This window comes from Serinus canaria, chromosome 11 (assembly GCF_022539315.1).
Source record: "Serinus canaria isolate serCan28SL12 chromosome 11, serCan2020, whole genome shotgun sequence".
NCBI lineage: Eukaryota > Metazoa > Chordata > Aves > Passeriformes > Fringillidae > Serinus > Serinus canaria.
Genome location: NC_066325.1, coordinates 17,475,664 through 17,503,637, shown reverse-complemented (window position 1 = coordinate 17,503,637; position 27,974 = coordinate 17,475,664). Strand labels below are relative to the sequence as shown.

Genomic DNA, 27,974 nt, shown 5'->3' with positions numbered 1-27,974 from the left:
GGTTGGCACTTCAGCTCCCTGCTCTGTTTGACAGCTCCCCACAATTTCCTTGAGAGTCTTGGTGAGTCAAGCCTGGATATCTGGGAATCCACAAACACTACAGATTGGAGGAAAAGAAATGCTTCAAGGCAGGTTTTTTCCACTCTTCTAGTGAAACATTAAGGGACGTGTCTAAATGACGAGTCTCACTCAGATACTTGTCAGTAACATTTTAAAATGTAGATTTTATTAATAAAAAGGATTTTGATTTAAATAAATAAAATTTCAGTTTATGCACAATATATTTTTCTGTACAGGTGTGAAACTTCTTTTGTCTGGGACTAGGTCAGCCTTCTGGAATACACATCAGTGTTACAAAAATATACCTGCTCTTGGTTTAAAAAAGGAGCCACTCTAGAGGTTTCTGCAGACAGCTCACGTGGAAGGGGTAGAAGAGTCTCTGGTGTAAGGACTGCTGGTACAGCTGCACTTGAGTACCTTCAGGAAGGATGTGTGGGTCACAAAGCAATGGGTTGGGATGATCACAGCTGTGTTCCAGCTGCATTTCAGAGCAGTCTCAGTCAGTTGTGGCGTCCCTGGGCGTGCTTTGGGGGGCAGCAGCGCTTTTCACAGAGTTTGATGAGCTCAGACACCACGAACACTGAGGAAGCCAGGCTGGTGAGGAACAGCAGGTCTGGGAGAGGAGAGTGGAGGTGAGCTCAGCTGGGCAGGAATCCCAGCCCAGGGCCTTCCTGCAGCTGGGAGTTGGGCTGGTGAGCCCCTGGGGACATGTGCCCTCGCTGTGCCTTTGCCAGCTGAGAGGTGGGGACACCACTGCAGCAGACAAGGGTCACCCACAGCTGGGATGGTCCCCTTGGAGGGTGGAAACAGAAATCATCCTGTCCCCTGCTTATGACACAGCCTCATGTAGATGGAACACAATGTGGTCAAGCGCAATTTGCAGATTGAAATTAAAATCTGTGTTCCATTTCAGCTGGGAAACTGAAGTTTAACCCAGCTCTTTACAAAGGGAGTGTCTGCATAATGATCTGAGAAATATCTTCCTACAGAGCTGGAAAATCTTGGCATGTCTCCATTTACGTGCAGATTCAGAATGTGAGCTGGGATAATATGAACTACTGCTGCTCTTTGGGTACAGCTCTGTGTAAATAGACAGAGATTGGAGCTGTGGGTTGATCTCCCCTACCAGGGAGGTGTTGGGAGCTAACAGAGCAAACTGGAAATGGCATCTGCTTTCTAAAGTCACTTCAAGGAAAAAAAAAAACTAAAACAAACCCTTATTTATTGTGCAACTTACCTAACACCCCTAAATTCTCTGTCTGGAAGATCTTTTGTAGTGGAGGGATGTAGATAACTGCCAGCTGTCCCAAAAATGACCCAAGCACGGAATACAAGAACATGCGGTTTCGGAAAAAGCCGATTTCAAATATCAACTTTGTCTAAAAAAGGGAAAAAAATTTTGAAAAGTAGCTTTTCCCAAGCTCTGTTGGATCTAAATGTCACCCTGTTTCTTTACATTTCATCTCCATTACTTTTTAAGTTACATAAACTCTAACTTAGAGCTACATAATTGAAAGTGTAGTTGCTCTTGTGATGGATAATTTTATCTGTATAAAAAGCTGATAAAAATCATACTGCTTTAAATACCATTAAAAAACCCCTTACTATGCAAAATGCTGGTATTCTAATGTTTATGTTTGTGATTTGAGACAAGAAATTACTGCTGACAGAGCCATCTCACCTGAGAGCGACACGTCAGGGCATTGAAGAGGTCAAAAAACACAAAACAGGTGAAAGTCATCGTTGTGGTTCGAGGGGTTATGCCCCCTTTTGGATTCTGAAAGCACACAAAAATTCAGGGGTTAGTTTAACCTCACAAAAATATGTCAATTCAATAGAAGAATTAAATATTCCTGTTAATGAGCCCAGTGAAATAAAAGGGTAGTAAAACAAAGGAGTAAGTCTAGTTCTAGCTGTTGTAGGTAGTATTCAGTTCTCTCTGCTAATTTGAAAGTTTATGATCTTATCAACCATACTTTAAATTCTTAAACTGATGTGGACTTTGAGTAAAGAACATCCCAAATTAAATTATTGAAACTTAAAGTACCAACAGCAATCCATTGTACTTGGCATTTTCTGCTGGGAAAATGGAAAGCTGGAGGTGAAAAGTCCCTTAAAGTATTGATGCCACATTAGGTAATAGATTTCCCATTCTGGATTGGAAGGACTAAATTAGAGGTAAAAGAGGGAGGCAGGAGCAGAGCTGGGAGCTGACCCTGCTTTCTCAGCCCTCTGCCACACTGATCCTTCCCCATGGGATGGATTCCACAAAGTCCTTCTCATGTCCTTCAGAAACTGCCCCGATGGAAACAAGATCCGAGTGCAGATTTCCCTCACCTCCTTCCAGAAGACAAAGAGGGTTCCACTGATGATGATAATTGCTGACATGAAGATTTTCAGGATCAGGGATTTGCTGAGGATAGTGTCTGTGATGCACCTGGGGGGCTGCTTGATGGTGTCCCTGTCAACAGGTTCAACCCCCAAGCTGCCTCCAAGAGAAGCAGAGGGATGTGTTAATTAATGCAGGGTCCCAAAATGGACATCCTGAGAAACCAGGATGGAGCTGGAAGATGCAATTCTTTGGGACACAGTGTGAATATTCAAGCAAGGTGACATAAGGCCTAAATTTGTCCATGACACTGATAGTAAAGGTCTTTTCTGTATATTGAGCTGCTAAAATAACATTAAATCATCAGAGCACCCCAGAGTGACCATAATGTGGAAGATGTAATTGTATTTAGCTGTAGTTGTAATTAGCAGTTGGATATGGTTCAAAAGTCTTGTGATTGTGGGGCATATCCCCACTATTCCCTGGTGGTATTTTCAGGATAACAGGCCATTCCTAGTCAGTAAGTGGAATAGTTAAGTGATTCCACCATAAACCCGGAAAATATAGAAAACCTCAAGTAAATGTGAAGTACTTTTTAAAAGACCAGGAGGGGAGAGAAGTGCAGCTTATTGAACCACTGATGATGATTGATGAGGAATCACAACAGTCTCTGTTCCTAGGCCAAATTCAGACCTATTAAACCCAGGATTATTTTGCTCATTGGACTTTTCCCTACCTCTGTGCTGGCGGCCCATCCATGATGATGTTGATCCATAAGATCTGCATGGCATTGAGCGGGTTGGGTAGGTTGAGCACTGTTGACAGGGTAATTAGGCTCAAAGCTGAAATACTCCTGCAAGCACAGAACATTATTGTGCAGGGCCTCACCCCGAAGGTGCTTTCACAGGAGCTGAAGTGAACAGGAACTTACGTGCTCAACTGGAACCGGACAAAATTTTTTATGTTGTAAAATATTCCCTTTCCCTCTTCTATTGCATTCCTGGAAGGGAGAGGGGATTTTATTAAGTCAAGAGCACTCCCACTGTTTACACTGAGCTCCCTGTGACACTCAAAACACAATTGTCTTTTGTAGCCCTTATTTCAGAGGAAGTTCAGAGCCCAGCTCAGGAGGAGGTTGTCAGTGCAGCTTCTCAGTTACAATTCCTTTATCAACGTGTAGATCTTAAAGCCTGGGTCACGTGGCCAGGTTTTGGTTCATAAAGCAGGCCTGGGACCTATTTATATACTCCCTGTACCCTGCCCACTCTGTTGTTATGAACCAACAGAGCATTGCAAATTACATTTTTCCTCTGAGCTTCCTGGATGAGGCAGCGTACGAGGTAGAATCATAAAGGTTGGAAAACACCTCCAGAATCACCGAGCCCAAATTCTGATCAAAAAAATCTCTGATCTACCCAGGCTTTTGGGTGCTCTCAGATCCCCAGTTAGCTACAGAATCATAAAGGTTGGAAAACACCTCCAGAATCACCGAGCCCAAATTCTGACCAAAAAAATCTCTGATCTACCCAGGCTTTTAGGTGCTCTCAGAATAGAAAGCTACAGAATCATAAAGGTTGGAAAACTCCTCCAGGATCACCGAGCCGAAATTCTGACAAAAAAATCTTTGATCTACCCAGGCTTTTGGGTGCTCTCAGATCCCCAGTTAGAGGAGCCAGGGCTCTCAGGTGGCTTGGTCAGCACCACTTGGAAGCAAAGTCATTGCCATGTGTGCAACTAAAGACAAGTCAGAGCCACCCTGGTGCTCTCCACTTCCATTCCCAGCCCTCCTCACACTACAGGCTTGCTGCAGCAGACAGCCAGAAAAGAGCTGCAGAGCAAGAAAACCTCCAAACCTACATGACTTTTGAGAAGTCATCGTCCACGAGGATCATGTTGGCAGCCTCTTTGCTGACGTCCGTCCCCGCCCGTCCCATGGCGATGCCGATATCGGCGGATTTCAGGGCCACGGCGTCGTTGACCCCGTCCCCTGTCATGGACACCACAGCTCCAGCCCTCTGCAAGGCCTGTGGGAGGGGACAGCTCAGAGGCTCTCAAACCACAGCAGGAGCAAGCCATGCTGGCAATTTCAGAGCCTGCACTGTTTGCTTTGCTCTTTTTGTGTTGAAAGATCAGAAGCTCTCTTGGACTCTGAGGGTAAAATGGACTCGGCAGCACTCAGAGCACAAAGCTCAGACCAAGAATTGGGTTTTTCAGGAGTACAGGGAATCTCACAACTCCAGCAGAAGTCAGAAGAGGGGAGCAAAACCCTCAGAAATCATAATACCTCACTAGTTTGGTTTTTTTTGTGTGCCCAAGGCCCAGACTTGCAAGAAACATCATAAAATCATAGAATATCCTGAGGTGGAAAGGACCCACAAGGATCATCTAGTCCAATTCCACACCTAATACCTTCAGAGAAACAGTGCCAGTGCTCTAGCTGGGGTTTTACAATCCTCTAGTTTGAGCTGATGCTGCTGGGGAAGACCAAATCATCCAGAGAACTGAGGCTCCCTCCCCCTTGTTTTTGTGAGGTGTACACTGAATTTCACAGGCTCCTAGTACCTTTATTATTTTTAGTTTGTGCTTAGGACTCGTTCTGAAGAAAATGGAAACCTGAAAAACAGCAAAAAGGACAAAATATAATCTCGTATTAGATGGAAGCTATTGGAAATAGGCTTTTTTAAATGTAATCAAAGCTGTTACATTTTGGACAGTGGAGGAGAGCTCTGCCTCTGCCAGTTGGTCCAGCTCTTCCCCAGACATGGCTTTCAGCTTCCCATTGCAGAGACCAATATTCTGTCCTGCGAAGAAAAGAGATACTCACACTCTAAATGTTAGTGGGTTCTATAATCCTAGCAATGCTATCTGTGTCTTTTAAGAGGCTAAAACTGAGATTTTGCCATTTCTGGTGCTAAAATAGTGGAATGAATTTACTGGAATTTGGCCCAGCTGCTCTATACTCCATTTAATGTTTGTTTCAATGGAAAAGCAAAAACTCAGTGACCTTTAAAGCCTCTACTGAGCACACAGAAACCATGATAAAGTTGATTATTAAGGGATAAAACACTTGACTGATGTGACAGACACACCACAGGCCCCCAGGAGAGCAGCAAAGTTTGGTACCTATGGCCACAGCTGTTTCCAGGGCATCTCCAGTGATCATCTTCACTGACACACCAGACTCAAAGAGGATTTGCACAGCTTCTCTCACCCCAGCCCTTGGGGGATCAATTATTCCCACCAGACCTAGAAATGTTAGTTTGCCAAGTTCTGGACCTGAAGCCAAAGCAAGTACTAGCAAAAGAGGGGAGAAAAAGAGAACAAGAGTAAATTGTTAATGATGTATATCCGTGCTTTGAAAGGAACATTTAGAGAAGATATTAAATTGCCTGTTTCCCAGCAGAAAAAGTCATTAAAAACAGATCTTTAGTCATTACAATCAGATCTTGTATAGACACAAAAATTCAGTCCACTAAATAATAGTTTCTCTGAATGAGAGCATTTCTGTTTGACATGTTTCTCTTAGGATTTCTCTCTTTCTCATTTTAAGTTGCCTACCACGTCTTGCCTAAATGCAGATGGATTAAATCTGGACACTGTTATGTTAAACCAGACACTGTTAAACTCCTAAGTTAAACAACAGCATTCCTGCAAAAACTTACACTTTTTTAAAAAACCTAAAAATGTGACATGTAAATTCAATTTAAACCAGTGAAACTCCCACCATGTAAACATGCAAGCTCTGAACATTTTGTCTCTGTTCCTGGTGCACACCCGTTATCACTCAATCATTCTTAAATCACTCAAGGATATTTTGCCAGGGGTTCATGTCAGCGTTGCTTTGATGATGGAATCAAAAGCTGCAGCAGCTGCCTGAGTTAATCACTTCCCCTCAGAGCTGTAATTTACCATGGCCACGAGGGCAGATAATTTGGATATTGTAAATCAAGTGCTGCACAGGAGCTCCTAACCACAGGACACAGGGCGGGAGAATCTGTACATTAACTCCACCATCCTCCAGATCCAGCTGCCAAGGCTTGTCCTCATCTTGGTGTCTGTGTCCCCGTGGGGAAGTCTGAGATGTTTCTGGGGGGATGTTCGTGGTGCTGAAGGAGGTGACACATGGATAGAGTTCCTGTGGGCTGTGCACTGACAGGGGTCAGGAGATTGAGAGATTGGGACCTAGCAAAGGATTGGACTGAGCTTCAAACAGAAATCTCAGGGCCCAAATCCATGTTTGGAGCTCCTTCCAAAGCAGCTTTTTGTTGCTGTCCTCTCCAAAACCAAAAACTGGCGGAGCAGTGCTTGGGCTGGGCCCAGCACAAAGCCCTGCAGTGCAGCACCCAGAGCGTGTCCCAGACATTCCCAGCTCTCCATGGAAGAGAAACACTCCATTTCCAGGGCTTGTTTCCAGCTCCTTTCAAACTCACTGATCTAAACCCAGATCAGCTAGCAGGCCTAAGACATGGCCCTTGGCACTCCGACAAGACTTGGGAAGAGACCATGAAAGTGACGCTAAGAACTGAGGGCTTTAGGGTGAAACTTGAGATTTAGATTGGAGATTAGGAAAAATTCTTCCCAGTGAGGGTGGGCAGGTCCTGGCACAGGGTGCCCAGAGCAGCTGGGGCTGCCCCTGGATCCTGGAATGCCCAAGGCCAGGCTGGACAGGGCTGGGAGCACCCTGGGATAGTGGAAGGTGTCCCTGTCATGGCAGGGGTGGGATGAGATGAGCTTTAAAGTCCCTTCAACCCAAACCATTCTGTGATTTTGTGAGGACTGAGCCTCTGCCCATCCTAACCACAACAGAGCAGGAAAGTTTTAGGCCAGGAAAGCTGTGAGGAGCAGTAAGGACTGACCTCGAAGTCCTGAGGAGCCCATTCTCTTCTCCTCCTGCTGGTAGAGGGCTTTTTGCTGGGGTGTGAGTGACAGCGAGATGCCACCACTGTTGTACAGGGTGCAGTGCTGGATAACTTCTTCAAATGCTCCTTTCATAAAGTAAACATCTTCCTGATCCTTGAGAGCAAGGAGAGAATACACTTCATACAAAAAAAGGAGCACATTTTAAATGAGTAAGGCTTTAGGTAGAAAAGATCCTGTTTCCTCTTTTACCTGTTTCAAGAGATGCCCAGGAGCATATATTATGGATAGGATGGGATATTTTTTGCTCTGGCCATTTTTCATGTTCAGCCATCACAGACAGCATGGTGATGAAAAGGTTGGTGAGTTTTTAAACCAGAGCATAATACCAGCTAAAATGGACTCAGTAACCCAGTAAGGGATAAAGGGCCAACCTTTTCTCCCAAACACCAGACCTGTCTCTGAAAAGCTTTTATTTTCCTGCTTGAACGACTACAAGAGAAGTATTTTCTCCTCCCATTTGAGCTAAACCCCCCCCCAAGCTGGGAATTTTGAGGTTTATTCCGTTTTCTCCCCACATAGTTAACTCCTTAAAACATTATTTGCTGAGGAGATACCATTTCATGCCCATTGTTGAGGTGCACAATTAGAAACATGAACCAGCCCCTGCCTCTGTTTGCTTTACCTGATTTTTCAGTGTGCATTTCACAGCCATCCACTTCTGCTCGGAGCTGAATGGAATTTCCTTCTTTCTTACATAAATGTCCTTTATGTCAGCTAATTCCATCTGAAGCAAGGTAAAACAAAAAGAGCACTGTGAGGCTGGGCACTGCCAAAATCTGGATATATTTTCTGTATCAGGAGGATTGACTGTAGGCTGTCAGATACCACAGAGCTCAAGAGAAAACAGGAGAGTAAAATTCATATTTCAAACCATTTTTTCCCTTTTGGTGTGCCTGATATGGGATAAATTAAACTGAAGTTTGAAGCTTGATTCCTGATAAATTTTTGAAGAATTAGGGAACTGCCCTGCCTTTTTGTGAGGCTTTGGGTCAAAGGAAGATCAAGTCCATTCCCTAAATCTATGGCTGAGGAGATTTCTGGGTTTCTTTTCTGGGTTATTTCCCAGCAACTCTACTTGAAAGAAGAAAGGAAATTGCAAATAACAGAATGGTCAGTCGTGAATGTGATTTTGAATTATTTCCTGATGAATTACACTCAAAAAGCAATTCACAACAAAGCCTTTCAGTCCAAATCAAATCCATTTCAATCCAAATCAATCCTTACGCTCCTGCTCCAGCAGAGTGTGTGGGTGTATTTCCTGGGTGCCAGGTGAAGTGGGAGACACTGGAAGCTGCTTTTGATCACCTTTGTCCCCAGCTCCCACCAGCCCAAAACATTAAAAATAGGAGAGACACCCTCCCTCATACTCTGCTATTGCTGGGCTTGAATTCCAGAGCAGGAGGAAGGTTTTAACTCAGCAAGTGGGGAAAGGAAATGCCATTGTTTAAAAAGAAAAAAACCTGAAAAATCATTATTTCACTGCTAGAGTTATGAGCTTTAAAAGCAGGAGGTAAGATCAGATGTTTGCAGGGGCATCAGGGACCTCCTGTGCTTCACCTGAGGGCTGAGGCCACAGCCTGGGGGACACCTTGGGGTGTTTCACAGCTCTGCCCAGGAGTGTCAATGCAATATTCATAAAAACATCTTGTTTTACATAATCACGACCAGGAAAAAGCACAAGCCAGCAGATGACCCAAATGAGGGTGACCCTCTGCCATGCAATCTGGCCTGGCCTGTTCCTGCCCCTTTTTAACTCTTCTCTTCCTCCTGGACTCTTCACTGGCACGTGCAGGAAATCTAAAGAAGGCTGTTCCGTCTGAGCCCCAAAGAAATGCATCACCCAGCCCAACTGCAGGATGAACCAAGCCAGCAATGATTGCTGCCAGCACAAGAGCTCAGGGAAAGTGTTGGTCCATGACTAAAGGATGGCTGGGAGAGGCAACATCTGTGACCTTGGGCAGAGGGGACAGGGGAGGACCAAAACCAGCCTGGGCCATTTAAAGCAGTCTCACTCTGCTGCCAGACCTCACAAATCCAGCTTTTATTTATTTATTTATTTGAATTGCAGGGAAATTTAAACTCTAAGGGTCTTACCTTCATAGCCAGGGCAATGAGAGCTCCTTCTGTGGGCTGTCCTATCACACTGTTTTTCCTGATAACAGCATTGTTGACTACACAGCCAGCCTGGGGAAAGGGACAGGTTTAAATGAGCTGGTTTTGCCATCACTGAAGTCACAGCTTTTTCATCTCTTTAAATGAAATGGAAGAAGGGAAATGAAGGTTGGAAGATGGAAGGTTGGGGGATGGAAGGAGCCACATCCCAAAAGTTTTGGGAAAAACTCAGCAGCATCACTCGAGACTTGTGTTTTCTAAAGCCACTTAATGCACATAATACACCAATATTTTGGTAAAATATTATGCTTTGGATAAATTAACATCAAGAAAACATAAGATACATCCAATGAGCTTTATAGATCATGAAAATGAAGGCTCAGTCTCTCCTCCTATTGTTTCTAATGTGCAGTATGAATAAAACAGGACCTAGTCTCCATTTGAGATTGCAGCTCAAATCATTTCATCACCCAAACACTCCACTTCAGCCTACAGCTGAATGTTCAAAATTTTATGTAAAGCAGACACAAACCCCAGAGAACATCATAATAAATTGATAAACTGACTGTATAGCTGGCTAATGTCTAAAAACTGTGCACAATAAAAACCTGAACAGGGTAAAATGTATTGGTTTCTGCTCTGCCAGAATTGTATTTTTATCCAGAATATCGTTGACTCCTGAAGCTGGTGGCTCTGGTCTCTCCCTGCATGCCTTATGATCACTGCCTTTCACTCCTAACTTCAGGAATTACATCACACTCAGTCTTTCCATGAGGATGTTTTAGCAAGCCAGTCCATTTTAGAGTTACAGAAGTGGTTTTTTTTTTTCCACAATAATTAGCCAAAGTTATTTGTGCAACTGAAAACTGACTGTAACTAGGATAAGCTGGTTCATAATTTAAACTTACCTCCACGAGTTTCCCAATGGAGATGTTGGAAAATTCTTTAAGGATCTCCTTGGATGGCAGAAGATAAACATTTCCTTCTCCATTGTAGCCCACCCCGCTGACCTGAGGGAGGGAGGGAGGGAGAGAAAGGTGGGAAATTTCCCCTTTGCCAGGCAGGACTGGGCTGCAGATGTCTGCAGGGGGCTGCACTCAACAAAATTCTCATTTTGAAGGAGTGCAGAGGTTCCTCTTTCTCTCTCAAAGCAAGACTTAAAGGAAAGGCTGCAGACAGTGACAATGTCACATTAAAATGGCTTTTCAGGGACAAAAGGAGTGAATTTGTCCTACAGGGAAATAGGACAAATTTAGGACAAATAGGACAAATGTTTGCCATGATTCCAGAAGTCTCCTGCAGCTCAGGGGAGAGATGCAGACCTTTGGCAGCAGTGGCATCACTGGGTTTGTTCAAGCCCTGCCCTCTTGGCTGTCTGTCTCTCCTCTGCCTCACATTTTGCATTTTCCCTCATTTTGCACAGAGAAATGAACCAGGCAGAGAATGAAGCTGCTCTTATAATAAATATTCTTGCAGGAGATGGACCAGCAAGGGTCAGTGTCACTGTCGAGGCAGGAACAGGAGTGAGGTGACAAAGACTCCAGGTTTCTTCAGGAGCTTAAACTGAGTTCTATTGAAAACCTGTTCTTTTATAGAACATTCCAGTACAGGTGGACCTGATTGGTCCTGATTTAATCAACACCCCATTACACCACTGGCTAATTAAGAAGACAGCCTTTGGTAAACATCTTTTGAGAAAACAACTGCCCAAAACACCAGCTCTAAGATTGTTTTAATTCTTTCTCTCAGCCTTCTCAAAACTCCCCAGAACAATTCCTGGGAAAGTTTATCTGGCTTTCTCTCTCTGACCAGACTGTCACATCCACAGGTCAGTGGCAGGTTCCAGAATTTACAGTAACTGCAGGGAACAGCAGGTTATGCCAATGACAGTCACAGAACGACCAGGTTGGAAGAGACCTTCAAGATCATGGAGTCCACCCCAGCCCCAACAGCTCAACTCAGCCCTGGCACCCAGTGCCACATCCAGGCTTTGTTAAACACACCCAGGGATGGGGATTCCACCACCTCCCCAGGCAGCCATTCCAATATTTTATCACTCTTTCTGTGAAAAGCTTCTCCCTGCTATCCAACCTGAATTTCCCTGGCCCAGCTGGAGGCTGTGAGCTCTGGTTCTGTCAGTGCTGCCTGGAGACAGAGCCCAGCCCCAGCTGAGCACAGGCACCTTTCAGGAGCTGTAGAGAGTGATGGGGGCACCCCTGAGTCTCCTTTTCTGCAGTGAACATCTCTGTGGGACCTGAGCAGTTCTGTCCCCTCAGCCCCACCTCTGCTTGTCCCCGGGGCTGCAAACCCTTCTCTTTACAGAACGTGACAGAAACTGCTGGGCTTGGGGCTGGCCAGCCTCCCTGCTTTGGGTCTGAGTGAACCAAAGGCAGATGGAGTGCAACTGGATTCCAGCAGGAAAGGCTGGATCAGCTCCTCAGCCCCATCCCTACCTCAGCCTGGCAGCCGTCCGAGGTCACGAGCCGCGTCACCGTCATCTCGTTGGCAGTCAGCGTGCCCGTCTTATCCGAGCAGATGACATTGCAGCAACCTGGGACAGGGATGGCTCTGCTCACAACTGGGCAATAAACCCAGCAGGGAGATTGAGAGGGGGAAGAGCAAGTTTCACTCGTGGTGTTTGAACTGCACCGGTGAAAGGCAGAAAAGATGGAGAAGTGGGTGAGGTTCCTAACAGGGAAGGGAAGGATTTGAATGCACACTGGGGCATTGTGAGCATCATTTGGGTGTGAGATGACCTGGAGAGAGTCACATTGTCTTGGTCAATGTTTTTTAGTTGAGATACCACATAACAGAAGAGCTGCTCTGTTCCAAAAGGACAGACCCAATTCCCACCCTGCCAATCAAGCCTTGCTTCTCTAAATCAGGAATTGCAGCCCTTCCCTGCCTCACCAAGGGACTGTGAGAGGAGATGGGTCAAAGACTGCCACAAAAAATACTCAAAGATCCACATCTAAGGGCATAATCTGCCCCTTTGCTCTGCTTGTGCCAATCCTCATCCAGCAAAGCACATTTTTCCAGAGCCCATTTACAAAATACCACAAGAGAGTCAATTTGCAGAGGCACCATTTTCCAGACAGTTTCTACTCCCAAGAAGGGGGGAAATTAATACAAAACAAGCATCAGGCTCCAGCTCCCTTCTGAGTGGGAATATCTTCCCTTGCTCTGGAGGTGATCACAGTGCTCAGGCACAAACCCCATGAGCACAGGGACCTCCAGGTAAAAGCCTGGAGAGAAAATAAAGCAGATTGGGCTGCAATTAAATGAATCACACTTTGGAAGGATTAGCAGAGAGCAAAGCTGTGACCTCCAATACCTCATTTTCAGTGACTGATACTTAAAGAAGGATTGTTTTTCTCCTTTTCAGAAGTTCCCAGACAGTTTTAGCTGTGCCTTCTCTGCACCTGCAGTTCCGCCTCTGTGGGCGCAGCCCTAGCAGAACAAATTCCCTCAGGAGGGAAAAGCCCTTTCAGATGTCCTGGGTCAGGGCAGAGACAATAAAATCAAGGTGATAAGATTCCTTAACTGCAGAACAAACAAGGGCAGTTCAAACAATAGCAGTGTTTCCTTAGAGGACAGGTTTCAGCTGCAGCAGATTTTGGGAACTGCACGGACCAGCCTTGGTGTTAATTGTGCATTTAATGAGTGGTGCTAAAGAGACACCGTGTCTCCTCCTCCACATCCCTGCCACCCTGACCCAGGGCAGAGCAGAAAGCCTGGAGTACAGCCACCTGGGAGTGAGGAGCAAATTAAAGATAGGGGGAGGTGGAAGAACAATTCCATCCCGGTGTGTTGTGCCCTGCAGCTGTGAGGATGTGCTGGACACTTCCTCAAGTCCCCTCTGTCCCCCTCTCCATGACTTTTTGGATATCAGAGACATGGCCACCCAGCCTGCAGAACAAAACATGGCTTTATTTCTGCTGTCAGGAAGGGGCTGGGGAGGTTTTTTTAGCCAGACACTGAAGAAGTGAACGGGATGCAGGAGGGTCCCACAGCGTGGAGAGGAAGGAGAAACAAAGATTCTAACCCAAAGTGTGCCTGCTCCCTGTGGGCTGGCTTGCACCATCCCAAGCATGTGCCTGTGTTCATCCCACCAAACTAAGGGAGAAGGGTGAGAAACACAGGGGAGAAAATGGGTTTCATTCTGAGTGGGTTGCTCTGTCCCAGTAAGCCTAATCCAAATTCGTTTTTCTGGATCAGCCCGTGGCTGTCCAGCTCAGATTTTGGAGCCTGGCAGCTGACCAAGCCCTGTGGCCCCTCTGCAGCCTTACCTAAGGTTTCTACTATGGGCAGCTTCTTCACAATCACCTTTTTCTTGGCCATGCGCAGCACTCCCAGCACCAGGGTGACAGTGACCACGATGGGCAGCCCCTCAGGGATGGCAGCCACGGCCAGGCTGGGGACAGCAGAGACACAACAGCCTCAACACGAGGGACAAACCACAACACTGACCCAAAGGTGCCAAAGGGACATCCCCAGGGCTGAGTTTTCCTAAGGGGATAACCCTTGGGACTCCTGGCACACTGTAAATACAAAAGCAGGATATTTATCCAGCCCTTCAAGCTTTTCCTGGATGATTTTGACACAGCAGTTATTTTTCTTCTTCACATTGCCAAAAAGCAGTAATTTCTGGCTAAGCAGGGATGTACAGGCTGGATTTAATTTCATTTATTTAACTTTCTGAGGATGGGAATTGAATATTCCTTGGCATCAGGGCTCACATGTTAGCCACTGGCTCCTGGCCATGTGCAGCCCCTCACCTGCTCCCTTACCCCACAATGTGGGGACAGAACCAGCTCCCCAAATGTCCCCACCATCAAAACCTGCAACATCTGATATGCTGGAAAAATCCAGCCCCAGTCTGTATATTGGATATTAGATATTCCTTGGGAAACTCTGAATGCTTCTAGGCATGTGCACAATGTGATCCAGGACACCTTATAACATCATCATCTGCCCTCCAGAACTCAGGATTAACCACTTTCCTTGCACTGAATCAGTTTGGCTTCTCCCTTGTCTCCTCACCTGGGTTTTTTGTTTTCTTTCTACAGAACACTTTATTTAAGAATTGATTTTAGAACCATGACAACGCCAAGTTAACAGGTTTTATGGACACTGCTGACAACACATTTTTATTGTGTTTGATTAAGCTGTGCATGCTTTATGCTGTATGAGGTGTGCATTCCCTTCTTAGATGTAAATCCAGTAGGAGCAGCAAAGAGTAATATTTGCTGTTGGTACACTCCCACTGAATTCACAGCACAGATAGGGAAGGGCATTCACAGCAGGATGAGGTAGAGATGCCAGTGAAGATTTTTGAGATAACAGTTCACAAAATTAAACAAACCCTCAAGTTGGTTCTCTTTTTCTCCACTCTCTTTAAGCCTCACATTAATTTTGCCAGTGCATGAGGAGTACGTATTTATGGAAGGTTTTTACTCAAGTTCTCTTATGTGAAAAGTCCATTGTTTTGAACAGGGAATTCCTTGGGATGTTTCATTAGAAATGAAAGAGAAAAGGGCCCTCCAGTCCTCACCTGACTCCAATGGTGAACATGCTGAGGAGATGCTTCCCTTGCAGCCAGCCAATGAGCATTATCAAACCTGGGGAGTGGGTAAAGGATCTGATTAAAAACAGAATTTAAAAAACCCCTAACCTGTTTTAGCTGATGTTGTGGAACTAAAACCCAATGAGGCACCCAAATCTCTCCTTCAATGCTGTCTCTGCTGGAACCCCCAAAGTCCAGGTAAGTCCAGGTGAGCCAGACCCACCAGTGCTTTTGGGAGAGCACAGAGGGATCTCACAGCCAGCCATGCAGGTGTGAGCCCTGCATCCCACTCACCAATTATCCCAAAGGAGAACAGGGTCAGCTGCTTCCCCAGCCTGTCCATGCTCTTCTGCAGAGGTGTCTTGGGAGTCTGGAAGAGTTAGACATGGCTGGTTTTTCTTTGCTTGTTGTGTGGGATCAGGAGATGATGGTTAGCTCAGAACAAGGGACCCAACAGTCCTGGTTTCAATCCATGGCCCCTTGTGCTTTTCCCACCCTCCACCCTCCAAGGGCAGAGCCTGTCCTGTCCTTCTCTGTCACCTGGTGTCCCTCACTCCCACGGGGATGTGGTGGCAGAAGCAGAACTGAGCCCAGTGCATTGGCTCCTGGGACTGTGTCCTGCTCACCCAGGACATCCAGAATTTCCCCAGCCAGGGACTGTGTTACCTCCTCAGCCTGCATCATCTTGAACACCTCGCCAAACTGGGAATTCTCACCCGTGCCAATAACCACGCCCTGAAAAAAGAGAGATGGAGGTGGAAAAACCTAGAGAGATATGGAAAAACCTAGAGAATCCCAGACTGGTTTGGGATGGAAGGGATCTCAAGCCCATCCTGTTCCAGCCCCTGCCATGGGCAGGGACACCTGCCACTGTCCCAGGCTGCTCCCAGCCCTCTCCAGCCTGGCCTTGGGCACTCTCAGGGATCCAGGGATAGCCACATCTCTGTACCAGGGTCTCCCCACCCTCACAGGGAAGAATTCCTTCCCAATATCCAACCTAACCCACCCTCTGTCATTCACCTTTTCCTGTCTCTCCATGCCCACACCAAAAGAATCTGCAATTAATGCCCAGGAGAAGATCAGTGGTGTCAGGACTCACTTTGCCCTTCCCGTAGCGCACCAGGGTCCCCATGAAAACCACATTGCTCAGCGTGGTGATGTCCCCAGCTTCCAGCAGCACACCCTCAGTCTTGTTGCAAGGCTCAGCTTCTCCAGTAAAACTGGATTCATCCACCAGCAGATCTGTAACCTAATTCAAAAGGTGCATTTCTGGCACTGTGAAGACAAGGGCTTTGCCAGGCAGGCTGGTTTCCAGCTGAATTTACCTCGATGAGCCTGAGGTCTGCAGGAACCCTGTCACCCACAGACAGGTAGATGACATCTCCAGGCACCAGCTCTCGTGCTAGAAGGTGCTGCAGTTTTCCTTCCCTTAGGCTACACGAGGCAAATGGAAAAAAAAAGAAGAAAGGGAAGAAGGCTGTGAAGGTTTTATTCCTTCTGCAAGCCTGGGAATGTGGCTGCCAACAAAGCAAGAGGCTTGCCCCAAAGAGCTTCCAATGTAAATAAGAACAGAAAATCTTCATAGCAATGAGCAGAGGATTATGTTCAGCTTGGGCTTGGTTTTAATTCACAAATAGATGGGCAGGTTATGGATGATTTACATTTCAGAAGTGACTTGAACATTATTTATACAGTAGAGGAGCAATGAGAAGTTGGGCTTTCATGCTTTAAATAATGAATTGCAGAATCTTGAACCTAAAAAAGAGGTGTTTTAAAGCTAGAATTACCCCTGGCATTCCACTGTTGCATTCAAAGTGGAGCCTTCCAGGCAGTTGGATGCTTCTGGTGTCATATCATAAATAAATAAAGAGCCAACAGTGGGGTTTGTAAGCTCCAGGGTGAACTTTGGACCAGAGGAAAACCCCACACCTCTTTGGCAGGGCAAGGCTTCCCTGAGCCTCACAACGTTTTCCTGTTCGCTGTGACAAAACTGATTTGCAAAGACATAAAGAAGGAAAACGTTTCCTGTGATTTCCAGCACAGATAACAAACACCAAAGCTGTAGGGAAAGTGGAGTCTGATCCACCCTGCAGCTGCTCTGTGGGCTGTGACCTGGCTGTGCCTGTGCCTGACACGTGTGTGCAGCACCAGGCAGGACAGGAACCCCATCCCACCTGCACCTGCCCTCAGGTGCTGCTTGGTGCTCAGCTCTTGTGGGGAAAAACTACCCTAAAGCAAAAAAAATATATCCACAGGTGAGGCTTTTCCTGCCTGGGGAGAGAGGATGCTGCAGGGATGTGCAGCAGGATTTTTCTGAGACCCTCCTGTCTTAGCATTTATTCAATTCCCCAGGGTGCCTACTCCTTATTTCTAAATTTCCCCTAATAGTTAAACAAAAATTCTAATAATTTCTGATCAATACTGATTATTTCATCCCCAACCTGGAGCTGCACCCATTGACAGTGCCACCCCTCCAGAGACCAGCTTCTCACTGTGTGCACCAGAGCCTGGAATAACTCTCTTCTCCCTTTGGTGCTGCCCTCTCAGCCCCCTCCCTGCTGCAGCCCTGGCTCACCAGTTGCACTCGGGGGGCACCAGCTTGTTGAGCTCTTCCAGAGACTTCTCGGAGCGATATTCCTTGGGGAGGAGAAGGAGAGGAGAGCCAAGTTACAGCAGAGGGCTCTGTGCTGCTGGCCATGGCCACTGCAGAGCTCTGCACAACCCACCTGGATGAAGGCCACGGTGACCACGATGAGCACGGCCTGGGAACAGAGGGAGTTACAGGTGTGGGCACAGGGACACGGTGGGGAAAGGACAGGGGCCACCCACCATGGGGACAGGACAGGGGCCACCACCATGGGGACAAAGGACAGGGGTCACCCTCTGTGGGGACAAAGGACAGGTTACACCCACCATGGGGGTCAGGAATAGGTGACATCCACCATGGGGACAAGGAGAGGGGCCACCATCACGGGGACAAAGGACAGGTGTCACATGGGTGATGGGGCCACCACTATGGGGATAAAGGACAGGTGACACTGTGGGGATGCAGGACAGGGGCCATCCATCATGGGCATAAAGGACAGGTGTCACATACCAAGGTGATATAGGACAGGTGACACCCACTATAGGGGGCAAAGGACAGGTGACACCCAGCATGGTGATGGGGGACAGGTGACACCCACTGTGGTGATGTGGGACAGGTGACACCCACTGTGGTGATGGGGACAGGTGACAGGTACCATGGTGATGGGGGACAGGTGACACGCACTGTGGTGATGGGGACAGGTGACAGGTACCATGGTGATGGGGGACAGGTGACACCCACTGTGGTGATGGGGACAGGTGACAGGTACCATGGTGATGGGGGACAGGAGACACCCACTGTGGTGATGGGGACAGGTGACAGGTACCATGGTGATGGGGGACAGGTGACACCCACTGTGGTGATGGGGACAGGTGACACTCACAGTGGTGATGCTGGCAGCATCCTCGTACTCCTTGGTGATGACGCTCACTAGAGCCGAGGCCAGCAGCAGGAGGATGAGGGGGTTTTTGAACTGAGAACACAAGAGAAATAGGGAAGGAGAGGGGCTGAAGATGAGGTGGCTGCAGAGCCAGCAGGAGGAGTTCTGCAGGAAAGGTCCCTCAGGAAGGGAAGGGTTCCTTAGGAAGGGACCCAGCAGGAATGGTCCCTCAGGAAGGGTCCCTGGGTGGTTCTGCTGCAGGACCCTCCTTGCATCGTGGTCAGTTCCTGCAGTTCCTGCCCCATAGGGGATTGGTGGCCTTGGGGACCAGCAGGATGAAGTCTGCTGCAGTCTCAAACTGTGCCAAGGGAAATACAGGTTGGATAGCAGGGAAAAGTTTCTCACAGAAATGGTGATACAGTTCTGGAATGTTCTGCCCGGGGAGGTGGTGCAGTCCCCATCCCTGGGTGTGTTTAACAAAGCCTGGATGTGGCACTGGGTGCCAGGGCTCAGTTGAGCTGTTGGGGCTGGGTTGGACTCCATGGTCTTGAAGGTCTCTTCCAACCTGGTCATTCTGGGAATTCTGTGAAGTTCACACCAAACACCTGAATTCCCCCCCCACTTTTCCCCTTTTGCACAGGCACTGCTCCCCTTTGCAGACACAGAGCTGATTCCAAAAGCTTCTTAGATGCACAATAAGGACAAACAAAACCTTTACTGTCTTTTTAGAATCTGAAACCAGAAATCCTCTTTCTTCTTCTTTTTCATTTTTTTCTTTAATTAATCTGCTCAAATCTTCACTGCACTGAGGGCTGTGGGAGTCAGGTGCTCACTTGTTTCACTTCTAAACAGAAATTTTGAGGCCCCTTTTTCTACCTGAGAAAATTACAGCCCTGTTTAACTGATGTGGGCATTGATGGAAAGGAATTAAATGGATAAAGATAAACCTGCCTGCTTTGTGCAACAGGTGTGTGGTGATGCTCAGCAGGAAAGCCAGGGATTAAATTTATTCCTGGGTGGCTCCAAAGGTGAAAGTCCCTCCATTTCTCTTTAGAAAACAGAGGCAAAGGGGATGTTTACAAAAATAGCAGCTGGAAAAAGCCACAGCAAGAGGTTGCTGGGTGTGAATGGTGCAGGACCAGAGGCACCAAAAGATTGCAGGAGGATCAGAGATGTACCAGCAAATCTCTTTGGTGTCCCTGTAGGAGAAACTGGTTAAGGCTGAGCAGGAAAAAAAAAAAAAATCTCACTTTTTTATCAGGAATAAAAGAATCCTTGGAGAGATTTAGTGATCCTTACCAAAAGCTTAAAGAATATCAATCATATTGAAAAAAAAAAAGGATAAACCATGAAATAAAAAGGAAGTCTTTCAAAGCAACTCAAATCCTTGTGATTCAGCTAAGCAAGATCAGTCAAATCACTGGTTGGAAATGAAAAATAAAAACAAACAACCAATCAAACAAAAGGCCCTTTTTGTCTGCTCTCAAAGAGAGGTGAAAGACGTATTAAATACGTATTAAGTTATCCTTGAGTTTTGCTTTTATTATCTATTTTTGAGAAATAGATAATAAAAGCAAAACTCAAGGATAACTTAGCTAGGGAAAGAGAAGATAACAAATATCACTTTCTGCCTGGCTTTTGGGGCAGCTGGTGTGAAGTTGTGGGTGTCAACAGCACATGGCACCATTTCTGAATGTACCTGTCACTGGTGTGTCACTGACAGAGACCCTGAGGCCTCAGGGCTCAGCTTTTCTATTTTCACACTCTGTGCTGCTTTAGTGTGTGGGGCTGGGTTCCCATCAGGGCATGGTGAGCTCTGTGCACAGAGCAGGGAGACAAAACAATTCCTGCTCCAGCTGGGCACCAAGGACAAATGAGCCAAATCTCAGCCCAGGAGCACAAACCCCGTGGGCTGGAGAGAGAAAAACAAGGCTGGGACTGGCTGGGCTAAAGCTGGGCTGGGACAATGAACTGCAAGGTGGGAATGGAGCAGAGCTGATCCCAGGGAGAGACCCCGGGAGTGGCTGTGCATTTTGGGGCCATTTTGGGTCATCTTGGGTTCATTTTGGGGCCATTTTGGTTCACCTTGGGTTCATTTTGGGGCCATTTTGGTTCATCTTGGGTTCATTTTGGGACCATTTTGGGAATAAATATGCTCCAGCAATCTGATCTACAGTTTGATTTGTGGGCTGTGTGGGATAAAAAGATCCATTTCTGTTTGCAGATCTTATCTGCACCCTCAGGGAGCTGCAGGAACCTCACAGTGGCTTTTCCCAGGGTCAGGAGCAGTTCCTGTGCCCTGGGCACAGCCTGTCCAAGGCTCAGCCTCTGGAAGTAGAAACCCTGAATATTTCATTGCAGGCATACACTCAGAGCAGCCCAGCCAGGTTTTGTTTCTGCCAAGGAATGAGGATCTGTGCAGAAAATCCTCACCTGGTCCAGATATTTCTTCCATATTGGCTCGGTGTTCTCTACTGAAAATTCATTCCAGCCGTGCTTTGACCGGCGCTGGAGCACGGAAAACTCAGAGAGTCCAGTCTGCAAATCAACCTAGAGGGGAAAACTCAGAGAGTCCAGTCTGCAAATCAACCTAGAGGGGAAAAACCCAACCCCAACATTTCATATTATAGCTACAGAAAACTTACTATGTCAAACTTATATTAAACCCCTATTAGCAGACTAGGCAAGATCTTCATGGCTTGTCCCACATGAAATAAAGAAATCTATCTGTTGTTTTTCTGTTTAAATATGTATTTTTGTTAAACTATAAAATTTTACCATCAACCACCACAGAAATCCATGAAGTAAGCACAACTTAATTCAAAAAAAAGGATATTCCCAAAAGGGAGAAATTGTATCACAAATGATGGATTAGAAATGTAAAATAAGAAAAGAAAGAAGGATTTTCTGGTTGCACTGTGTATTTAAAAAGAAAACAAAATAAATACACCCTGACAAAACTCAAAGGGAACAAAATGAGAAGGAATAAAATCTATTCTGCCTGGATTTTAAAAATACTGAGGTCAGAAAGAAAAATACAGCCAAGCACTAAAGTTTTCCCTGGTGGTGGGATTCTCAGAGGACCCATCCCAGAAAAAGGCAGAGGCATTGGGCACTCCAGGAGTCTGCAGGGCAATTAAAGGCTGATTTTGCAGCTCAGGCCCTTCCCACAGGCAGATCCCACATTCCCAAGGGCAAATCCTTACGTTTAGAGCTCTTGCCAATTCCTCCTTGTGGCATTTACAGGCGTCCTTCGGGGGCAGGACTGCCACCTCCTGTTCCTGCTGGATGATTTTCAGCTCACACTCCTCCCGGGGCTGAGCAAACACAGCAAAGCAATCGTCAGCTGAGAGCAGTGTTAATTAAACCTTCCCTTCCCTTCCCTTCCCTTCCCTTCCCTTCCCTTCCCTTCCCTTCCCTTCCCTTCCCTTCCCTTCCCTTCCCTTCCCTTCCCTTCCCTTCCCTTCCCTTCCCTTTCCCTTCCCTTCCCTTCCCTTCCCTTCCCTTCCCTTCCTTCCTTCCCTTCCCTTCCCTTCCTCCCTTCCCTTCCCTTCCCTTCCCTTCCCTTCCCTCCCTTCCCTTCCCTTCCCTTCCCTTCCCTTCCCTTCCCTTCCCTTCCCTTCCCTTCCCTTCCCTTCCCTTCCCTTCCCTTCCCCTTCCCTTCCCTTCCCTTCCCTTCCCTTCCCTTCCCTTCCCTTCCCTTCCCTTCCCTTCCCTTCCCTTCCCTTCCCTTCCCTTCCCTTCCCTTCCCTTCCCTTCCCTTCCCTTCCCTTTCCCTTCCCGTTCCCTTCCCTTCCCTTCCCTTCCCTTCCCTTCCCTTCCCTTCCCTTCCCTTCCCTTCCCTTCCTTCCCTTCCCTTCCCTTCCCGGCTCGCCTCCCTTCCCGTCCATTCCTCCCTTCCCTTCCCTGCTCCCTTCCCTTCCCTTCCCTTTCCCTTCCCTTCCCTTCCCTCCCTGCCCTTCCCTTCCCGGTCCCTTCCCTTCCCTTCCCTTCCCTGCCTTCCCCCTTCCCTTCCCTTCCCTTTCCCTTTCCCTTCCCTTCCTTCATTCATCCCACCCTCGCTTCCCTTCCCTTCCCTCGCATCCCATCCCTCGCCTCCCCTCCCATCCCATCCCATCCCATCAGCCCTCCCATCCCCTCCCATCCCATCCCATCCCATCCCCCTCCCATCCCATCCCATCCCATCCCATCCCATCCCATCCCATCCCATCCCATCCCATCCCATCCCATCCCATCCCATCCCATCCCATTCCCAGCTGGGCTCCTTCAGTCCCTGCACCACCTCCCAAATCTCAGAGCTTTAATACCAGCCCTAATTAATCCTGAGCACAGGCTTAAAGGCAGAGGCAGGCTCTCGTGGGGGGAGAGAGGCTGTGAGGAGCTGGGCAGCCTCAAGAGAAGCTCATGGTGCTGGTCAGGAAAGGTCTGAGCTGTTTGAAGTGCCCTGCCCAGAGCAGCTCTGTCCCTTGCCAGTGTCTCACAGCCCAGACTCGATGCTCAGAGCAAGGCAAACACCTTTCCCCTCGTGAAAACACAACAAATGAACTGAAAATGGGCTTATTTCTAAGAAATGCTGGAAATGTGAGCCAGAAGGAGAAGCACAATCTCCCCTCCTGTGTCCAGGGCTGTTTTGCTCCACCACTGACTCTGCAGCTCCTCCAGGCAGGGTAAACCCTTCCTGCCCATCCAGGCAGCCCAAACCCTCAGCATCCCAAACTTTCCCTTTCAATCCCTCAATTTCCTTCTCCAAAATGCACTCCCCAGAGCAGCAGCATCCCCAGAATCTCTGCCAGGCCCTCGATGTGATCAGGCTGAGTACAGAGAGGGAGCAATCTGCCCCTTCCCAAGGGACAGGAGCTCCATTCCCTTCTCCCTTCATCCATAAAGCACAGGAGTGTGTGCTCATGAAGGAAGGAACCCCCAGAGAGCGGGGCAGGCATTGGGCACCAGCTCCCAGCACCCTGGAATGTTTGCTGTGGGATGCACTCAGGTCTGGCTCACCCTCCTGCAGGGGGATTTGGGGACTCAGCCCTCCCTTGAATATTCAGGAGCTTTCTAGGAACAGACAGGGATTTGCAATCTAAAGCCTGGGATAAATGCAGAAAGTCAAAAAGGCAGAAAGTAATAAATGCAGAAAATGAAAAATGCAGAAAATGAAAAATGCAGAAAATCAAAAATGCAGAAAATCAAAAATGCAGAAAATGTCCTTGGCTGTTTTCTCATGGAGTTGGTTTCAGCCTTGGGGCTTCTGAAGAGCTGGGAGCACCTCCAAGCCCTGCTCCTGGACCAGGCTTTAGCCATACCCCTCTGTTGCAGCCCCTTTTTAGGGCCATTTCCTGACATTTCCCTCAAGCTGCTGACCCCGTTTTGCCCAGAGAAGCTGCAGCACTGCTCCCCTTTTTGAGCCATCCTAGCACTGCACATCACCCTGATTTCCACATCTCCTTAACAGACCTCTTAAAAAAGGGACAAACATTCACAATAAGGACAAATGTTTAAAACTCATTATCTCTACCCCTTCCATGTTTAAAACTCCTGATTTATATCCCCATTTGGGTGTCCTGGTTGTACAAATCCATCAGTTCCCCGTGACTTTGTTGACATCCAGACACTGAAATCCCAAGAGCCACTTATGGAGATGGAAAGGTTTGGTGGGAAGAAAACACAAGGCTGCCATGGATAAACACATCCTGGAATTCACTGTCAGCCTGATTAATGTGGCTCCTCTGTGCTGCAGGTGACACACACAGGTATCAAGGTACAGCTCTGCCTTGGAGGAGTTTAAATTTTAATGAAAGCAGCTGGAGGGCAGGAAGAGACCTGGACATGAAGATAACATGCCTGCAGTCCCCAGGGGAAGCAGGGCCCAGCTCTATCAGCAGTATTTACCTTCAAAGAGGTGTGGAGGAAATAAATGCCAAAGGCTCTGGATGGGTCTGAGCCCTCTGGGGTTTCTCCAGAGCAGCAGCTCCCTGCTCCTGGCAGCCAGGGGCTGCTGTGACAGGAACAGCTTCGTTGGGATGAGTTCTCCCAAAAAAGGGCTTCTCCCTCATGAGCATGGCACAGCTTTCCCCACCAGAACAGCCCCTGAAATGCATCAGAGGGGCCCCATCTCCCTCCTCATCCTCTGCATGTGCTGCCTCTGCCCAGCTCCTGTGCACAATCCCATCCCACCCCGAGGATGTGGGGCACCAGGCAGTGTCCTGTGCAAATCCTTTCCCAAACAAACCTCTCCTGGAGCATTGCTGGCTCTGTATTTACACTGCAAAGCTGATGTGGCTTATCCACAATATCCATTTACTTTTATAACCTTTATCCTTTCTGCACAAGACTCCACACAGCAGGGCAGGGAGAAATAACCGAAGGGGAATTATCACTTTATCTATTGCTTTGCAGGATCAGGAGACACTGGAGGCTGTAAAGAGCAGGTGTGGTTGGGAGCCACCTTGGAGGTACCTGAGCATCCCTCATCCCAAAACAATCCATCAATTGTGCCACTGAGCAGCCCATGTGGAAGGAAGAGAGCATGGGGCTTTCTGCAGAGCACACAGCCCTTTTTGTGTTCTCTGGCAAACAGCCCAAAATATCAGTGCTTGGGATTTTCCCCCACCTCTGCCTCTGCTGAGCCTTTGCATATTCTTTTCCCTGTCTTAGGTTACTTTGGAGCAGCTAAAGGACTGCAATCCAGAGTGGGCTGGGTTATTTAGCCTTCATGAAACCCTTCCAAACATTAAAATTAATCCCTGCCAAAAATACAATAAATTAATCAAACCATTCCCTCCAAAGCCTTTTACATTTCTTCTTTTTGGGTGGACATGGCAGGCAAAAAGACCCCTGGGTGCAGGCAGAATGCAGAATCCAGCCCAGAGCAACCCTCAGCCCTGCAGGTGAGGAGCTGCCTTGCTGGGCTTCCCTCTCCAAGCTCCCAGCCCTTTCCCACTCCCCCCACCATGATTTCTGCACCTCCCACACAATTTCCCACTCCCCTGCTGCACATCTGCCGACAGAATTCCAACATTTTTTTCATGGAACAAAGACCTGGTCCCCCTGCTTGCAGATACAAACCTCAAAATGGTGCCTTTGATTGTGCAAAAGGTTTTGCAGTGAAGCTGATTTGAAGCACCCAGCTGCAGCCCCTTGAGTGTCCTGCCCTGGGCTGTGCCCCCTGGGGGTGCCCTGCTACGTGGGCAGAGGGGAAGGGGATGGAAAGAAGCAGTGCCCAGTCTTTTCTCCCACTTTCACCCACACTGGGGTTCTCAGAAGGAAAAATCTTTGACTGTTCTTCAGATTTCTGCAGGAAACAATTCTCCTCAACTGGAAATCAGCCCCACAAGAATTCCCCTGGTTCTGAACGGGGCACTGCAGGAAAGGGTTAAACCATGCTCAGGGCTAGGTGTGTGCTCTGCTGTGCCAGGGGAGTGCCCTGCCATCTCCAGGCAGCACCATGGCCACAGGTGAGCTGGGCAGCACCCCACAGTGACAGCTCTGGGGCTTCCCTTCACAGGGATTGTTGGTGAAGGCATTTCCTCACAAGCTCTTGGGCATTTCCCCTGCCTGGAGTGCCATCAGGTCACCTGCAGTCACACCTTTATGGCCCAGCACAGGGCTTGGACCAGAATATTTATAAGATTGAAAGTGCTCTGCAACTATTTTCAAGTGAAGAAACAAAATGCCATCAAGTAGGGGGGAAATGAGTCATTTCCCAGCCTAAATCATACTCTGGGAATAAGTTCTTGATTTACCAAGTTCTTATTTTCATTTCACACTGCTGTCTGCCTCCTACCCCATGCCAAAGCTCTCCTCACCTCCCTCCCCTGTTACACACAGAGCACTCTCTGCAAGAACCAGAGCTAAAATTCAAGAGGGGTTTAGATTTGGAAGCAAATAGATGTCACTGTTTATTTTGGCACAGCATAAATGGTGCAGCCAAAGAACAAGCCCAGCCTAATTGCCAGTGGCCTCCTGCCCACGTGCAATCAGAAATCTCAGCTTCCCACCAAGCCAGGTCACAGGGACTTTCTGTGACCTCATCAAGACCTTCTTTTCCTGGGGTTTGGAGCTCTGGGTGAGCAGTGCAGAGCAGCATCACCCCATGCACTGCACAGCCTGAGAGTTCAATGTCTCATTTTCTTCTCTCTGTGACACTGACCCACCCCACACTGCACAGACAAGCCTCAGAGAGGGAATTAGCTGAAATGATAGCTGGGAAAGGCTTCAGTCAGTCAGGAAAAGCTCATGAATCTCTCCAAGTGTGTGGTTGGAACTCAGTGGATGGGAGTAAGGGCTAAGCCCACGTGCTGAAGGAATTAGACAAATGGGGTTCACGTGGCAGAGCACCCAACCCATCTGCCATGTGCCAGAAAAACTGGGGCTTGAGCCATGGGAACCTTGTGACGAGCAAATAATCAGGTCACCCCAGACTGGAAGATTTTTGTGGTGAAAAACCAAGAGGAACAGCAAATATGTCACCCAAACCACCACTGGGCACTCCATCTGCACTGAGGACAGGGAGGGCACAGCAGTGCAGCATCCTTCAGAAAAGGAAAGCAGTATTTCCCAGTGGACTCTGCAGGTCTGAGCCAAAACTCTCCCTGGTCACTGGCTACAGCAACAGCACAGAAGGGTGCAGGAACAGCCCGAGTGGCACAGCTCCAGGGTCACAGCCCAAAGGTCACATCCCCAGGGTCACAGCCCGAGGGTCACAGCCCCAGGGTCACATCCCGAGGGTCACAGCCCCAGGGTCACATCCCGAGAGTCACAGTCCCTCTGCCAGTAACCAGCACTGGTGGCAGGGTACCCTGGGGACAGGGCAGCCCTGCTCTCCAGTTCCTCTGTTGTGCCCCCACTCCCACGGCACTCCAGGGCTCTCCCAAGCTCTTCTTTAATTTGGAAGCTCCTCAGAGCAGGGCACAAAGCTCCTGGGCAGGATTCGGGCCTCAGCTCTTGGATACCTGCATAGAAACACGGCTCCCCATGGCTCTGACCCTGGCAAGCAGCATCCACCTCGTCCCCTGCCGCGGGAGCCGCTGGGCTCGCCCGGAGCGGGGGCAGCGCAGCCACAGCGATCTGGAGTTACCGGCGGGACAAAGCCGGCGAGAGCGAACCCCAACCGCACAAACTATTCCAGCAGGTCCAGGCAAAGAGACACGGGCAATCCTCACCTCCTCTTCCGGCTCGCCGCTTCCCAGGGGCTGATATTTCTGCACGAAGCGGAGGAGAGACCTTTTCTGGAAGAATTTGGTGATGCTCCCTTGGCCCATCTTCTCCGCGCCGCGCTGCGCTGCGCCCCGGGGCCAGCGGGGTGGCACCACCGGGACCAGCGGCTTGGCACCACCGGCACCAGCAGGTTGGGACCAGCGGCAGGGCTGGCTCCGTCTCCCCGGCAGCTCGGGGTTACCTGCAGGGAGAGAGAGGCACCTGGAGCTGCCAAGTCACGCCTTCCCTCGGCCGCCGGAGCCGCAGGGAGGTGCGCGCCCTGCGAGCTGCTCCCATAAAAGCCGGCCGGGAAGGCTGGCTGTGT

General features: G+C 48.3%; 2 protein-coding genes across 3 annotated transcripts in view; one reads left to right on the top strand and one right to left on the bottom strand.

Annotated features, from left to right (window-relative positions):
• Positions 1-27,974, top strand: part of SDR42E1 (short chain dehydrogenase/reductase family 42E, member 1) — a 1,031,186-nt gene that overhangs the window by 5,535 nt on the left and 997,677 nt on the right. The window lies entirely within an intron of this gene.
• ATP2C2 (ATPase secretory pathway Ca2+ transporting 2) lies at positions 198-27,974 on the bottom strand. Of its 2 annotated transcripts, XM_009090758.4 has the most exons (27): positions 27,616-27,967; positions 21,661-21,771; positions 20,888-21,004; positions 18,458-18,547; positions 17,714-17,749; positions 17,563-17,624; positions 16,313-16,421; positions 16,087-16,236; positions 15,654-15,722; positions 15,282-15,357; positions 14,976-15,042; positions 13,711-13,835; positions 11,875-11,972; positions 10,330-10,431; positions 9,404-9,493; positions 7,932-8,033; positions 7,246-7,402; positions 5,513-5,683; positions 5,093-5,190; positions 4,952-5,002; positions 4,247-4,413; positions 3,321-3,389; positions 3,126-3,242; positions 2,398-2,545; positions 1,742-1,837; positions 1,298-1,439; positions 198-673 (listed from the first exon to the last, which is right to left on the bottom strand). In XM_009090758.4, exons 1-27 carry the CDS (start codon positions 27,712-27,714, stop codon positions 561-563), a joined length of 2,832 nt encoding a protein of 943 aa, XP_009089006.2. In that variant the 5' UTR covers positions 27,715-27,967; the 3' UTR covers positions 198-560. The 2 variants fall into 2 exon arrangements, with proteins under 2 accessions (XP_009089006.2, XP_050834711.1); XM_050978754.1 differs by lacking the exons at positions 198-673; positions 1,298-1,439; positions 1,742-1,837 and having other exon boundaries at positions 2,404-2,549; positions 27,616-27,974.

Bases quoted from the DNA above. Each gene is read 5' to 3' on its own strand.
- ATP2C2 (XM_009090758.4), bottom strand. From the start codon at position 27,714: ATGGGCCAAGGGAGCATCACCAAATTCTTCCAGAAAAGGTCTCTCCTC. The intron at 21,005-21,660 runs GTAAGGATTTGC...TTTCCCCTCTAG, and splicing joins AATTGGCAAGAGCTCTAAAC to GTTGATTTGCAGACTGGACT. The intron at 3,243-3,320 runs GTAAGTTCCTGT...CTGTGCTTGCAG, and splicing joins GTCCGGTTCCAGTTGAGCAC to GAGTATTTCAGCTTTGAGCC.